A 15,136-nucleotide genomic window follows, 5' to 3' on the forward strand; every position below is an offset into this window, starting at 1 on the left:
GCTTGACTTTTGTTCTGATTAATTTAAATTTTATGTCATTAAGTAGTTTTTAATGAGAAATTAGTTGTGGCACAAAGCATGAAATTGTATGTGATGCATACAATTTAACTTGAGATAGGTCCATGAGACATCCCATTGGCTTGAGTGAGATTACTCAAATGGGTAGGTTTGTATTTTTCCACAATTAGTATCTTTCAGTATTTTGTATCTAATAATGTAAAATACTTCTCTGAGGGTCATAGAATAAACATTTTTAAGCATAGATAGTTACTGAAACTTTATATATGAAATTAATAACTCCTTTTTTCAAATTTGATTTTATGGTAGTTCAGCATAAGTGTAATAATAAATCAAGCAATATTGAATGATATAGGTCACTGTACTTTATGTTTGGGTTCCAGTGCTCGAATAGCTTGAATCTAGGTGCTGGACTGTGTTATCTGTATGATTGTGTCCAATATCAGGAAGCTACAGTTACCTCCTAAGCTGTTTCTGAAAGTTTATAGCTGGAACTATCCCCTCTTGGAACAGGTAGCTGAGGCAGAGGAAAGCACCCTATATGCCTTGTAAAATCCATTAGGTTTAATGAGAAAAGAAATCTGCTGCTCTGTACCCCTTCAACTTACAGTGTGTAACAAGTCCAGAAATACAGCTTTTACTTTGCTTATGTGATCATCTGGTTACTAGAAGGCAGCTCTCCCGTAAGTGGATTTAGTCACAGTTCATGTTGAGTCATTAACACTTGCAAAGTTCTAGCTTGACATTCTTGAAAATTATAAAGTTCTTGACTTAATCATGAGTATGTATGTGCATATTCAGTTGCCTAATGTTATGTTTTAAATCCCTGAAAAACAGTTAAAAGAGTATTTTGCAGTTAGTGGCATGGCTTCCTGGTTTTGACCAATTACAATAAAGTGTTAAAACATGCTTTCTTCTTCCTTGTTACTAATGAATTGTTTACTCAGCTTGTAGAGCCCTGTAACTAATCAACAACAGTGTTAGATTTCTGATGTTGTAAAGTGTAATAGTAAAGTTTTGTGTTGTCTTTGACATTAAGTTTCAGAGTTAGAAATCAATCGTTATCACATGATAGATTCTTTCTTGTCTTTGTGATCCAGTATTTCCACATCATCAAACATTTTTATTTTGTAATCAGAGACATTTATCTTGATTGAACTCGTATGTTTACATTTCTAAGATTAAAGAGGGTTTAACTGAATTCTTCTAGCAAAATACTTTAGAAGTAGCAGACTTTGTAAAATTTCTGTAGTCGAACTTCCATACTGATCTATTATTCCCTTCAAAAATTCTAGTTATCAACTAATAGTGAATGATATCAGCTGTGATTTTATATAGCATACTGATTTCTTTAGTTTGGAGTCCACTTTAATAGTTGTTACAATATTGTGGAGTCAGATCATATCTTACAGAATGTTGATATTCTTCTGTTTATTTGAAGCATCTTTTCCCTTTTATAGGTGTAATAAATCCTATGCTTTTAAATAAAAATAATATAAAAGTCAAACTGCAACACTGAGAGGTAGCTTTTTGAAAAACTTCTCGGTTGTGTTAGTTTTTGGTATTGTAAATGTTTAAGCAAAAATGTGAGTTCTGAGTGCATTTTTCCCCTTTGTTTTAGGTGGCGGTCATTTTGTTTGAAATATTTTTTCTCATTACAGGCCAAAGTCATCAAAACAAAGGAAGGCCCAAAACCAAACTTGGTGACTCTGAAAAGACAAGGTAAGAAATCTTATTTATTTTTAAAATTTATTATTTTTAGTTATTTTATGTGGCGCTTACAAAGGAGTTAATGCAATTTTGACTTGCTGCTTGCGCTTTGCTGGTTGCTGGGTTTACATGGTTTACAAACTCCTCAGGATATAGTTGATGTTAAGATAGCCGATTAAGGTTCACAAAATTCCAGTTTTCGCAAAGAGTCTGACTTATTAATTGAAACTAAATATTTTCCAAAGCTTAGTTGATTTTTAGTAAATGAAGACAATTTTAATAACCGCTGTTTAAAAAAGCAAGTCACACAGTATAGCCATAACAAAAAATGTACTTCATTTACAGCAAAATAAAAGAATTTTCTTCCAATTGTTACAGTCAAACTTACACCACAACATAACTCAAGCTCTATCTTATTTTCAAGGCCTCTTTGTACTAGTTCTGCTCTTTGTAGCAAATAATTATCTAAACTTCTCTGGCACTTCGTGTGCTTACTAAAAGGAAGAGATTTAACTGTGAAGAAAGCATTGTAAGTCAGTCTCAGAACTGAACACTATAAAAGAACTTAGAGTCCTTTAGTTTTTTGTAGATTTGAACTTTGTCTTAAAGCATATTGATGTCTAATTTTAAGTACATGAATACTCCCCATAGACCATACTGAATTTAAATAAGTATGCTGGTGGTTTGGGGCCAAAATTAGATTACTTGAGATTAAAAGCATTATAGATTTTATGGACAACATTTATGCTTCCATATGTTATCACATTTAAAACAAAGTGTAATAAGAGGAATAATTATTTCCAGTGATACTGGGACCAACATACTCGAAGCAGGTTTGGGGAAATCACTGCATTTCTAGGTGTCCTGGTCTTGGCTAGGATGGAGCTAATTTTCCTCTTAGTAGCTGCTGTATTTTGGTTTTAGTGTGAGATATGGTAGGTGAAGAATGTTGATAATGCTCTGATGTTGTTGGTTGTTGCTAAAGAGACCAGGGACGTTTTCCAGCTTTCCAGGTTTTGCTAATGTGCAGGTGCAAGAAGCTGAGAGGGGTATAGCCAGTACAGTTGACCCAATTCGCCAAAGGGAGTATTCCATGCCATAAATATCCTGCTCAGTATGGAAGTGGGAGTTGGCTGCTGGCCAGCTCTCTGGCTCTTTCTCTTGCTGCTCGGGATTGTTCTGGGGTTGGCTTTTGCTTTTGTTTCTGTGATCGTTGCTTAGGACAGGCTGTATCAGTCACTGGGCTGTCAGGTGGTGAGAAATTGTGCATAATTTATTTTGTGTATTTTAGTATCGCTATATTTTATTATTATTAATATCGTCTTCATTGCTGTCCTGGTAAACTGTCTTCATCTCAACTCATGAGTTTTTCTTTCTTCCTGATTTTCTCCCCCATTCTTTTGGGAAGAGCAGGGAGAACGAGTGGTTGTGTGGTGTTTGGTTGCTAACTGGATTTAAACCACGACAATAGGTGATTCCAGATGCCAACGTATTTCCTCATGTAACAGAAAGTTAAGGAGTAAAGGCTTATTTGTAAGGTGACTGAGGCGAATGATAACTTACTACTTAAGGCCACGCAGGGATGGAAGTTTTCAGTGTTTTAACCTGAGCTGTGAAATTAGACAAATTAAGTGGGTTTTTAGTGTGTTTAGGATGATCAAAAACAGATGAGAGATACAGCAATGAGTGGTAATTAAATTTTAAAGGCAGATTTCTCAAGTAGAAAAGTCCAAGCTTTTAGGAAACCTGGGACCTGTACTTGATTATCCCCAGTCCTAATCTAAGTGTGACCACAAAACCTACTATCTCTTAATCTGTATTTATTACAGTACAGTCCTTCTGTTTTTCCATAACTCTTTCTGTATACCACTGTAGCTAGGACAACTGAAGCTTTGTCACAAGAGAGGCCATTTATGTTATTACTGGGTTGCCACTGACTTCTTTCTCCTTTCGCTTTAAGAGGAGGGAAGAATGTTAGAATTTGCTGTGGGAACAAATCCTCTTTAAAGTAACTGAACCTTCTACAAAATTGCTTCACTCACTGAGACGTTTGTATAAAAAACACACTGTTTCTCAACAAGTGAGGTGCGTGGTCAGTTACAATCTCATCTCTACTTCTGTAATTAACAGGTTGCTTGGCTTCCAAAAATCTAGGGAATCCTCTGATACTGCAAAGAATTTATCTTGGATGATGAGTGTTTGATGCCTTCAAATGTGCGACAGAACTGGATGTATATTAGCAAAAGGCAATATGTAGCATTAAGAACTGACTAACAATCTTAGCATTGAGGGTTTAGTTTAGAGTATCAAGCAGTACTTTGCCTCTTCGTTTTACTTTCTCCATTCTCTAGTTGTGCATGGAGTTTCTACTGGAAAGGAAGTGGAAAGGAAGAGCTGGGAAGAACAACTCTGTTACTCTCTTTTTCTGCTCTCCCTGCCTCCACCATGCATAGCTTCTACATGTATTTGATTTCAAGCAGTGGTTGTGCTAGGATAAAGGATCTTGTACTTGAGTAGAGAAGGGGAAGGAGGCCTAAGCACCTTCTTATACTGCTGCCTTTAGTACAGGAAAGTTCTCTGGTCACCTATCCCGCCCCTTCATAAGATCAACTCAACTGAGAATGAGATGGAGAAGATAAAAGAAAACAAATAAAATGATGGAGACTACTGCTGCTTCCCTGAAGCCCTAGTGATTCCTGAGCCAGAAGTATATAAACTATATGAACAGTATCATAACCCTTGATATCATAATCCTTGATAGTGTCATAGTACTTGTTACTACAATTGTGAAAGTGTGCCATAATAATCTCTAGCATGTAGGCAAATGTGATGTGGTTGATAAAAGCATAGAAATTTCTGTTTCTTGAAAATAAGATTTAATTTAAAGTACATGTACAATGCCATTGTCCTGTTATTTTCAGAGATAACCTTGATTTGAAGATAGAGTCTAAAGCCATCCAAGATAAACTCTTCTGTACTGTGCAACAGGTAACTGGGAATTCTTTCGCATATGACCTTAAGCATAAATGATTTGTCACCTCTTTGTAACACTGTCCAAAATCTCGGTTCATTCAACAATTTAACACTTCACGCATAGCATGACTTTTATCAGGAGACAAAGATTACGTGATTACACTGATTTATACTGTCTTCTTACTGATATGCTACTTTTTGCTTCTCTTCCTTCCCCTTCTGTAAGACCTGACACTGGAAATTAGCGTAACAAAACTCAGTGTAGTCATAGAATAACTTAGCTAAAATAATGAGTGAGTAATATAGCTCCCTTGTATCTTAATTTGTAAGAAAAACTACAAAAATCATTGGGAATCATTCAGGGATTTATAATACCCCTCCCGAAGTTCTGACTAAATGTATTTTCCTGTGTTTAATACAACAATTTGGAAGTAATCATAGAACATTTCATTGAATGGCTGTTTAAAATGCTATAAAATTCATAAACTTAGAATTCTGCTTCTCGGATCTTATCAGCAATAAATGATGAGTATCCAAAAGTTCTTGAAGGAAATCATGGGGATGTATATAATTAACCATTTCCTCTCTGTTAATTTGGAGAAGTAGATAGCAGAAATCTCTATCCTGATTAATTACCTCATAAGACAAAACTGGATTCAGGAGAAGATGCAGGTTCTTCACCTTATTTCCTTTAAAATACTTGTTTTTGTAAGACTAATGTGTTACTAGTATTGTACTTTTTAGTTGGCTTCATCGACTTCTTACGTCATGTAACATTATTAACTTAGCGTTAATGTAATTTGTTCTGTTCTATAACTATATGCTCTGACAGCATTAACTTGTATCAATAGTTCTAGGAAATTAAAATAAGTCTTAATTTTTTTCATTGACTGATTTCTGCATTTTGGTCTTTTCTGTATCTATTTGTAGTTTCCACTGTCCCTGCCACTTTTGTTTATAACTGTTATTACATCATGGATATTTTCTTATGTTTGTCTTTTTTGGTTAGTTGACAGGATGAGGACAACATAAGATCAAAATTCATAGGTGCTCAGGAAAATATGTTCAGGACACGCATTAAATTTATTATGTCAAAGCCTAATTCAGTTCACAGGAATACAATTAAGTACACCATTAGAATAATGTTTAAAAAATTGGGCAACTCAAAAATTGTTACATTACGTTCCTCCCAAACCTTCAAATTTCTTCAGTTTTTCCCTGCCCACAACCCTGTCTTCAAAATCTGACTCAAATGTTAACATATGAGGGAGGAAAAAAAAAGAGGCAGTTAACAGAAAGCTTGTAAAGTAGGATTACTTCATACTGAAGATTAATTTATACTGAAATGAGGTAGTGGCCTAAAATACACAGGTGGGCCTCCTTGTTACTCTTTAGTTTTTGCTTATGATTGCAGCAGTAGGTGTTGGAGGAGCTTCTTAAATAGTCGAATTACTTCTACCCTGACACAATGATCTGCTTCCCAAAGCTAATTTTTTTTTTTTTAGTATTTCAACAGATCAAGGGAATAGAAGTTCCTAATTCTGCAACTGCTTATCATGATTTACAGTCTCACTGCTGGAAATTCCCACAGACTTCAGGAAGTATTTGTAGTGAGAGGCTAATAACATAATGCATTCTGAAACCTTCTAGCATTAACTATTAACCTAGATGGAGAGAAAGTGTAGGCAGAAGGAAATAGTTCTCAGGTTTTTATAAAATGCTTGTACATAAAATGGAGTATACAAGTGAGAAAAAGCATAAGTCCTTTTTTTTTTTTCTTCTTTAATATTCAAGAAGGATTAAAATGATGCTTGAACTAAACTTGAAACTTTCTGGAGAGAAAAGGATCTAAACTGAGAACAAAATCTAGATTTTTAAGAGATTAGCAGCAGTAGGTCCATGAAAATCTTAAGATTATAGAAGCTGAATTTAAAACAGAGTTTTGTAAAAGTGTGCCTAATTTGCTGCTTTAAAAGTGAAACTGAAGTACAGAATTTTAACAGTTATCTATTGGATAAGTATTTAGCAAATAGCTTGCTTGCTAAAAAAAAAAAGAAAAAAAAAGAAAAGACTGCTTTCTTTTGGACTTACTATTTTCTTAAATATTTTAGGTAGATTTAGCTATGTTGCCAGAAGAGGTTAAATCCCTTGTTCGTGATGGTTATACAGCCTTGATGGACCAGCGGTGTCACAGTGCTGAACAAGCCTTTTCACAATTGTTGAGCGTTCTGAATCCTTCAGAATTAAAGGTAAAGTGAGAGAAAAAACTCAGTTTATTAGAGTAATTGGAGTTTATGCTTTCGATACCATGTTTCATTCTTTCCTTCCACCAAAATAGTCATTATTATTGAACTGTTGCCCGTGATGGTGACTACAATGCCGATCAGTGATAAGTATGCCAAAGAGCTTAGAAATGAGAGCAGGATGAATAGGATTTAAAAAATGATAGTAGCATAGGATGTATTTTTGTAATGTTCAGCATACACATGTATTTCTAGATGCAATAAAAAAAAATTTACCAAAATAATATTCTTATAAGAATAATATAAGATACTCTTACCAAATACCTTATCTGACAAGAAACTACTCTCCATTGTCAGCTTAACCTTTATTCATAGTAATGTAGGGTGAAAAGAATTTATGTTCTTTGGGTCAGATAACTTTTTGATGCCAAATACTGTGAAATTTTTTGTATATGTATCTATTCAATCAGCCATTGACCCATTTGTTGTCCTAGATTTCTTTAAATTATTGTACTGTTGTATTAAGTTTTGTGTGACAATGTGAGTGCACGTGCGTTGCTGTGTTTCAAGCTCCCATTTTAGTAAGGACTGTTACAGTGGCAATAACAAGTCTGTCTAAGCAAGTAACGCACCAATCCATCTAGAATTGTGACCTAGTTTATTAGGAAGAAAGAGATTGAGTAATTTTTTTTTTTTTTTTTTTTAAGAAAAATATCTGCTCAGTTCTGAACATGAAATCTAGCAAAGAGTCACTAGATTAGCATAGTAAGGGCTATAGTTAAGCATTCCTAAAAGCAGACATTTCAGGATGTATCACTGAAATATGTCGGGATGCCAAATGACCAGCAGTAAAGGTGTAGTTAATCTTCACTTTTTATGCAAATTTTAACATAAGTCTGGGTAGAGGCTGTGATAAGAGGGATGAGACAAGAGTTTCCTAGCTCTGTTGTAGTGAAGATCTTCAGTTCACAGCAGACAGGAATGTTCTAGTTACCAGCAAAGTGTTTTTGTGCGTACTGCTACTATAATTTGACTCTATTTGCAGCAACTGAATCTTCGTATTATTAATTATGTTGTAATCATCTATGGACATGCCACTGCTCTTCTTGGAATAGGACAACCTGAGGTATGACATTAAGCCACTGTATTGCTTTTATTCAAAATTATAGTTCAGGTAGTTGGCCATCCATTTTTTGTTGCTTTTTAACAGACATCAAATGAATGAGGAAAGAAAGCTTTTGTCACGGTTTAGAATTGTACAGTTTAAAGATCTAGTCCCTGATATCAATGGCTTTCGGTAAAGTAAGCTACCAAATAAAATTACTTTTTAAGCGTTCAAGTGAGATTCTTAAGTATTAATGAAGTATAGTAAATTGTTTTTCTTGTATTTTGTTGTAATGTGGTTATGTGCTAGTCTTTCTAACACAAACATTCTGCTTCTGAAACAAGAGGAAGAGAATGCTTTTGGTTCTGGAAAACACCAAAACAGAAGTGGGTTGTTTGGAGTTTTTTGGGGCTTGTTTGGGTTTTTTTCCTGCAGTGTTTAAAAATATTCAGTGTCTTACAATGAATTTTAAAATGTCTGTGTGTTTGTAGCTCAGTAAGCTCAATCATTTGATTTCATTATTTCAGAGGGAGCCCATGTTTACAGGATAAATTTCTTTTTTAAAAAAAGAGAAGCCTTTGTGTGTGATCAAAAGATTGCTTAATTCCATTTACTGTTCATAAGACTAATCAAAGAGAATAGGGCATACTGACTTACTCTACTGGAGCGAAAAAAAAAAGGAGAGAAAAAGTGAAAAGCTTCTGGCAAAGTGTCACATATTTTTGTCTTAAATTTATTTCGAAGGCATTGACAAAGGCTGAAGACCAGTTTAGGAAAATAATTGAACTGTACCAGGAAGAAAGATTTGGTTGTTTGGCATACTATGGAATTGGAAAAGTATATCTCAGACAAAACAGGTTGGTATAAAGCTTCAGTATTTGATACAAAAAATATTTCCATTTTAGAAATGATGTATGGGAATTCTTAAAATTATCCTGTGTTAATCACTACATTCATACATCAGTCTGATTTATTACGACTTAAAGTTTCTTACCGCTAAGGATGTAATGGAAGCCACTGAACTGAGCGAACTCCAGGGCACATGGATACGACCGACCAGCACACCCCTGCAGTGGAGGAGGGCTCATAGGAGAAGGGCAAAAACCGATGATCTCAGTGAAAAATGTATTGTAAAGAAAGCTTAACTTATCTCAACACCAAGGAGACTGGGGGGAAACCTTGGTTTTAGATAAGGCAGCTGCACCAGTGAGTCATTGAGTTCCTTGAGACAGATAGAGTAATGTCTTCCTGAGCTAGCCAGAGCAGCACGGGGAGAGTGGGGGATGTGAGGCTCAGCTGAACATAAAGTGCAGAAACTGGGCAACTAATAAACTTGAGAGCAAAGGGCTTAAGCTGGCTTCAACCCATGTATTCCTGGCGGTATTTCTTCCCAGTGTCCTGAGGGTAAGCATGTAGAGAAAGGTAATGGGAATTCTATTTGTATTGATTCAGCTGTTATGCAATTGCTGTTATGATTGTGTTGTGATTTTAGTATATCACTGTATTGCTCTACATAATCAAAATCCTTCATAATGCCTGTGCTGGGCTGACCTTGGCTGGCTGCCGGACCCTCATCCAGCTGCGTTCTCACTCCCCCTCCTCAATGGGAGAGGGGGAGAAAATAAGATGAAAAAGCTCAGGGGTTGAGATAAAGACAGGAGGATCACTTACTAATTACAGTCATAGGCAAAACAGACTCAACTTGAGGAAAAATAATTTATTGTCTGTTAAAATAGAGTTGGATGGTGCGAAACAAAGTAAAAGAAAACTGAAATCACCTTCTCTCTACCCCTCCTTTATCCCAGGCTGGACTTCACTCCCTCATTCCTGGCTCCTCTACCCTCCTCCCCCGAGTCACCCAGAGGGTTGGGAAATGGAGGTTGTGATCAGTCCATAACAGTGCCTCTCTGCTGCTTCTTCCTCCACACACTCCCCCACTACTGCAGCATAGGAGCTCTCCCCAAGCCACAGTTCCTTCAGGGCTCATCCACAGCTGCAGTGTGGCTACCTGCTCCAGTGGGGTCCTCTCCAGGGGCTGCAGGGGAGTCTGCTCCATGCCTGGAGCACCTCCTTCTTCTTATCTTGGTGCTTGAAGGGCTCCTTCTCACTGTTTTTTTTTGCTTAGCCCTCACAGCCATGCATTATATTTTGTCCTTTCTTACCCATGCTTCCCCTGAGGTGCCACCATCTTACCTGAGGGGCTTAGCTGTGCCCTAGAGTGGGTTCACTGGAGGCAACTGGAACTGCGGCAGCCCTGGCCTCTCCTCACAGAGGTCACCCCTGCAGCACCGGTCCACACTTCCCTGCCCAGCCTTGCCACGTAAACTCATTACAATGCCAAATAAATCAATTAAGTTTGATATTAAACCTTAAACCCTCCTCATGGAATATCTAAAAGCACCTGGTCAGGCAGTGTTGGACTGAGGGGAGATTCCTTGTTCCCACTGCTGCACCATAGCCAGGTGCAGTCTTGAGACCCAGGAGGTGTCTGCGTCCCACTCCCACAGACGTTGCTCTTGTTTCCCTTGGCAGGTTTGACCCGTAGTGAGGCTGCATTTGTGTCCCAAAGAGGTGCATACACACGCAAACACATGACAACACAGCTGTCCACCCAGACTACCCCAGGCAGAGCAGCTCCCACGTATAGCACTACCTGAACTCATGTAAAATGTACGTATAGGTAGCAGAGTCCTGTGCCTCCTCCCTGGTTGATGAGGGTTGAAGGTCACTTGTGAACCTGCGCATGCCCTCAGTCTCTGTATTGACAAGCACCCCCACGTTTGTGTCTCATACGTGTGCCTGGACTCTGGGCCCCTTACCCAGGCTGCCTTACTGGCTCGCACCTTGAGTCTTTTATACTGAAGAGTCCTTAAACAGGTAAGTTAATGAACCAGGTGCTCTTTCATTCCACATACTCTTATGGTTACCGTTTGGGGTTTTTTTTCCCTTTGATTGTAAAATGAATGGTGAAAATATTACAAGCCATGTAGGAGTTATTTATACATGATCTGAACATGTCATACCTGTTTCAAACTTCAGATTTTCAGATGCGCTCGATCAATTCATGAAATCACAAACAATGGTTAATCACAAGATTGTACCTGGGGTGTTAACTTGGCCCACAACATCTCAGGTCATTGAAGAGACACGAACAGAGAATTTACAGGTATGTTAAAAAAAAAAAAAAAAAACAAACATTAAAACCTATTCTGTCAAATGACCTTTCTAGAAAATAAAAAGGTTGTCATCCTCCTCCCTGCATTGTTAAGGCCAAATGGGTAAAAAGGGAGGTTTGTAAGTAGGTATTGAATCTTTTTCTGGTTTCTGTGCAATTTGTCTTATACTATTTTGTGTTTCTCAGGTGATTTTAAAGAATTGTATTGAGGAGTGCAAGTTCCCTCCAGAACCAGATGCAATTTGTCGATTTCAGCAGTGCCATGGCCACTCCAAAATCCAAATATTTTTTACAGACCCAGACTTTAAGGTAACTTTTTGGTTTAAAAGTGTTTAGGAAATAAAGCTTCATGTTTACGTGTTTTCTTCCCCCTTTCATATTAAAGAGCTATCTGGAACACACCATCTTATCCTATCTACTGTTAAGTTGTGCACTGCTTTTTCTGTTGTGGCTTTTTTAAAAGATGTTACATTCATACTTTTTCTCAATATTAGGGTTTTATACGTATTACTTGCTGTCAGCAGTGTAGAGTGGAATTTCATATCAGCTGTTGGAAAAAGTTGAAAACAACAAATTACAGTGATAAAAATGATAAGGTAAGAGCTTTGATAGACTATAAGCATTTTGGGTTTTTTGGTTTTTTAGTTAAGATTATAACATCCCTTTTGTTTGTGATGAGTGCAAGTGCTACAGCCTAATATTCCATCTGCATGACAATGGTGAGAGGAGAGACAGGAAAGAGGAGTCTCTTGCTAAATTGTGTGACATGCAAGTGTGGATAAAGCTTGCTATTATCTACAGAAGAAAGGCCTATCTGAAGGCTTAGTATGCTTAGCCTGTTTATCTTGCATCATTCATGTACTTCCATAGGGAAGTTTTATCCTCCTACAGTCTTGCTGTTGAAGCAACAGTTGGACATGGAGTATGTCTGAAGGAATTTTACAAAATACAGTATCAGCAGGCAGTATAAAATGAAGGGAAATCCAGGCAGAGTATGAGCTCATAGAAGACTATTCTTAAGGTTGACTCTTGAGCATGAAGTTGGAGGAAGAAGGGCTTTGCCATAGTTTGGGAATAACAGGTATGTGCCACAGGATCTAGGATCCTTTTGATTTGCTGTCCATGTCAAGTCAGCTGTCACTTGCTTTTCTCGTCTAATAGTTGAGGACTGTGCTAGCTTTGTTATCTTGGTCACCTCAAATTCAAAAACTGTAGTCTGTATAAGAACATAGATTTTTGTATGGATTTAAATGGCTTTGTTGTGTGTATCATTTTCTTGTACAGGATTTTCTTCAAGAATTGTGTTTCACTCCTGATTGTACAGGCCTTATTTCAAAAATAGTTATTTTCAGTTCTTCTGGTCTGGTAAAATGTGAAGTAAGTAAATTTTCCTATAAAATATGAAAATAGTCTTTAAAATATTTACTGTGGTAAGGGAGATAAAGTGAAGATGAGAATATAACTGCAAACTAATAAGTAGTCGCTATCTTAACTGCTATCTAACTGAGCATTATTTAGGAATGTTAATTACCTGTTCTCTTTTTACCTGTTTTTCTGGTGGACCAGACATTACCTTATGGTATTGGCTTGAATTGTCATGGATGGGAACTAGAGCTTAATTTTGTGTTTATCTTGTGTGACATGAAAGGAACTGTTAGTTTAACTCAGAGCTAATCTTGCTAAATGAAATAATTGTGTTGGAACAGTGCTCTTGCTGTCTGCAGAGACATAGGAAGATAGATACTTCTTCCCAGAGCAGTACTGGTCTCTGAGTAGCAAAAAAAAAATTATTATAATGTTTGCTTCCTGCCCATTGGTAAAGCAAAACAGCCTCCCGTTCTTCCTGACTTTGTGTAATCTTTCCACCTCTCTTTTCTGCAGATAAAGATGTATTGCTATATACCAAGTTCAGTTGTATCAGAAGGTGATAATTTTAGGTAGACCTTCATGAGGTTTATGTAGGCTGCATTATCTCTTGTGTGAATTACCGCTTTCCAAAGTGTCAAATGTCCCTGGGTTTTGAGTACAGCAATGTTGCATTGTAACCCAAATTTAATTAATATGGTGTCACTTACTTTCGTAGTTTGAACAAAAAATCACAAAAACAAAGGAGCCACCAAGAGCCAGTATTAAACAGAAATGTTCAAGGTAAGCTCTCTACTGTTTAAAACTATGTGGCGTCAATTTGAGAACAAACAAGATTTATTTAGGATTGGTTTTCATGCCTTTTTAAGAGTTGCTAAAATGCCACAAGTACTTTGCAATGCTATTCTTGCCCTTTGCTTCTGACAGACTAAAAAGTCTGGTAAAATATGTTATGATCCAATTATAAAAGCATTTAAATTAACTGATAAAAGAAGATACAGAGCTACAGATCTATAACATGAGCACAGGAGAGCATTAACTGGTATTGCTATATAAATCTTTGGTAGCTCTCTAGTGGTCATACAGTTCTTTAAAAACAGTATTTTCAGTTTGATCACAGGAAACTGTTTTCAAATATACAGCATATGAGTTGATGCAGATCTGATTTTCTACACCTCTGTATTGAGGGATAAATTGTCCATAGCACCATTGACTTCTCGGCAGTTGAACCAATAGTTTTTGGATATAAATTGCTGCAGTCATCTTTAAGTCTTTATACTTGAAACCTAATTTGATTGTGAAATCTGTAGGCAGGGAAGTAACATGTCTTTTGGGAGAAAGTGTGAGTTGAAGGCTCTGTGCAGAACTTGATGACTGTTTACTTTTGCTCTCAGTACGTATCTTTAATTTGTGCTAAGACACTTAACAATTGGAATGCTAAAAGAATGAGTGTCTGGTATTCTTCTCAATGGATTGCGTGTCTTAATTATACATGCAGTGAAAGTCAAGTGTATCTAGATTAGAGTATTGCCTCTATTTTCAGTCTGAGATTGCAAGCATTGTTCTATTCCTTCCCCTTGCCAGAGGGAAGAAACTCAGCAAGATTTTTAACTGAATGGGAGAGATACCACTGTGTGACATAAGTTTAACACCACTGTTCCACAGCATTTACTGTCTAACCAACTTTGTGTGAATGATTAGAAAGTGTAAATAAAAATTGCCTATAAATATGCTATTTCAGTTGTTGGTGCACCTACCTTTGACATAAGTGAGTTTACACTATTTGGTCAAGTAAGTTTATGAATAATGAGAAATCATGCCAAGGTCTCTTGACTTCTAAATGAAAGCTAGCTTTGTTGTTTTTGTAGTTTTCAGCATAATATTTTATAGTACAATGGAGCTTATAGCTATTGTAAGACATGGAAAATAACTTAATTTGCCAGAGGAGTTAGACTCATCTATCTCACGTAATGTTAGGTCACTGCTTAATTGCTTTTTTCAGCCTTAGGAAGTTGAAAATGAAACAAGAAAAAAAATTTCGAAGAAAGTGTGCACGAGAAGAGGCAAAGAATTCTGCTAAAAAGAAAACAGAAGAAAACCAGACAGGAAATGAACCATCTCAATACCGTGATCACAGTGGTATGTGGAAGTGTAGATCCTAAGTTATGACGAGGTAGCGTAAATAGTATTTTGAATATCCTAAGTGAAATTATAGTAGAATACTAATATTGAACATAATCCCCCCCCTTAAAGACTTGCAGTTCTACTTAAGATTACTTTTATTTCGGTTCTGTTTTTAATTTCTAAATAACGTTAAGATGTTTTCTACAAAGAACTCAACCATACACTAACCTTTTATTCTTGCTTCATTGGTTCATGAAGAAGCAACCTGAAGAAGGCTCAAATTCCAAGTTAATCTATTTGAAAATGATTTCAGAAAAAGCTTTATGCCCAACAAATTAGGACAGTGCTACAGAAAAAAAAAAATAAATCCCTGAATCTCAGATAAAGAAAGGATGATGTCCTAACTGCAGAAACTGCAGTGAC

General features: G+C 36.6%; 1 protein-coding gene across 5 annotated transcripts in view; it reads left to right on the forward strand.

Annotated features, from left to right (window-relative positions):
• The window catches only part of TTC3 (tetratricopeptide repeat domain 3), a 65,039-nt gene that overhangs the window by 26,551 nt on the left and 23,352 nt on the right, over window positions 1-15,136 (forward strand). For all 5 annotated transcript variants that reach the window (XM_086765312.1, XM_086765331.1, XM_086765323.1 and 2 more), the window contains exons 16-26: window positions 1,680-1,740; window positions 4,650-4,716; window positions 6,813-6,950; window positions 7,990-8,070; window positions 8,794-8,906; window positions 11,089-11,215; window positions 11,411-11,533; window positions 11,719-11,820; window positions 12,509-12,601; window positions 13,308-13,372; window positions 14,592-14,728. In XM_086765312.1, coding sequence (XP_086621438.1) covers window positions 1,680-1,740; window positions 4,650-4,716; window positions 6,813-6,950; window positions 7,990-8,070; window positions 8,794-8,906; window positions 11,089-11,215; window positions 11,411-11,533; window positions 11,719-11,820; window positions 12,509-12,601; window positions 13,308-13,372; window positions 14,592-14,728 — 1,107 coding nt within the window. The remainder of the gene's footprint in view (window positions 1-1,679; window positions 1,741-4,649; window positions 4,717-6,812; window positions 6,951-7,989; window positions 8,071-8,793; window positions 8,907-11,088; window positions 11,216-11,410; window positions 11,534-11,718; window positions 11,821-12,508; window positions 12,602-13,307; window positions 13,373-14,591; window positions 14,729-15,136) is intronic.

Source organism: Chlamydotis macqueenii, chromosome 1 (assembly GCF_036417535.1).
Source record: "Chlamydotis macqueenii isolate bChlMac1 chromosome 1, bChlMac1.mat, whole genome shotgun sequence".
Taxonomy (NCBI): domain Eukaryota; kingdom Metazoa; phylum Chordata; class Aves; order Otidiformes; family Otididae; genus Chlamydotis; species Chlamydotis macqueenii.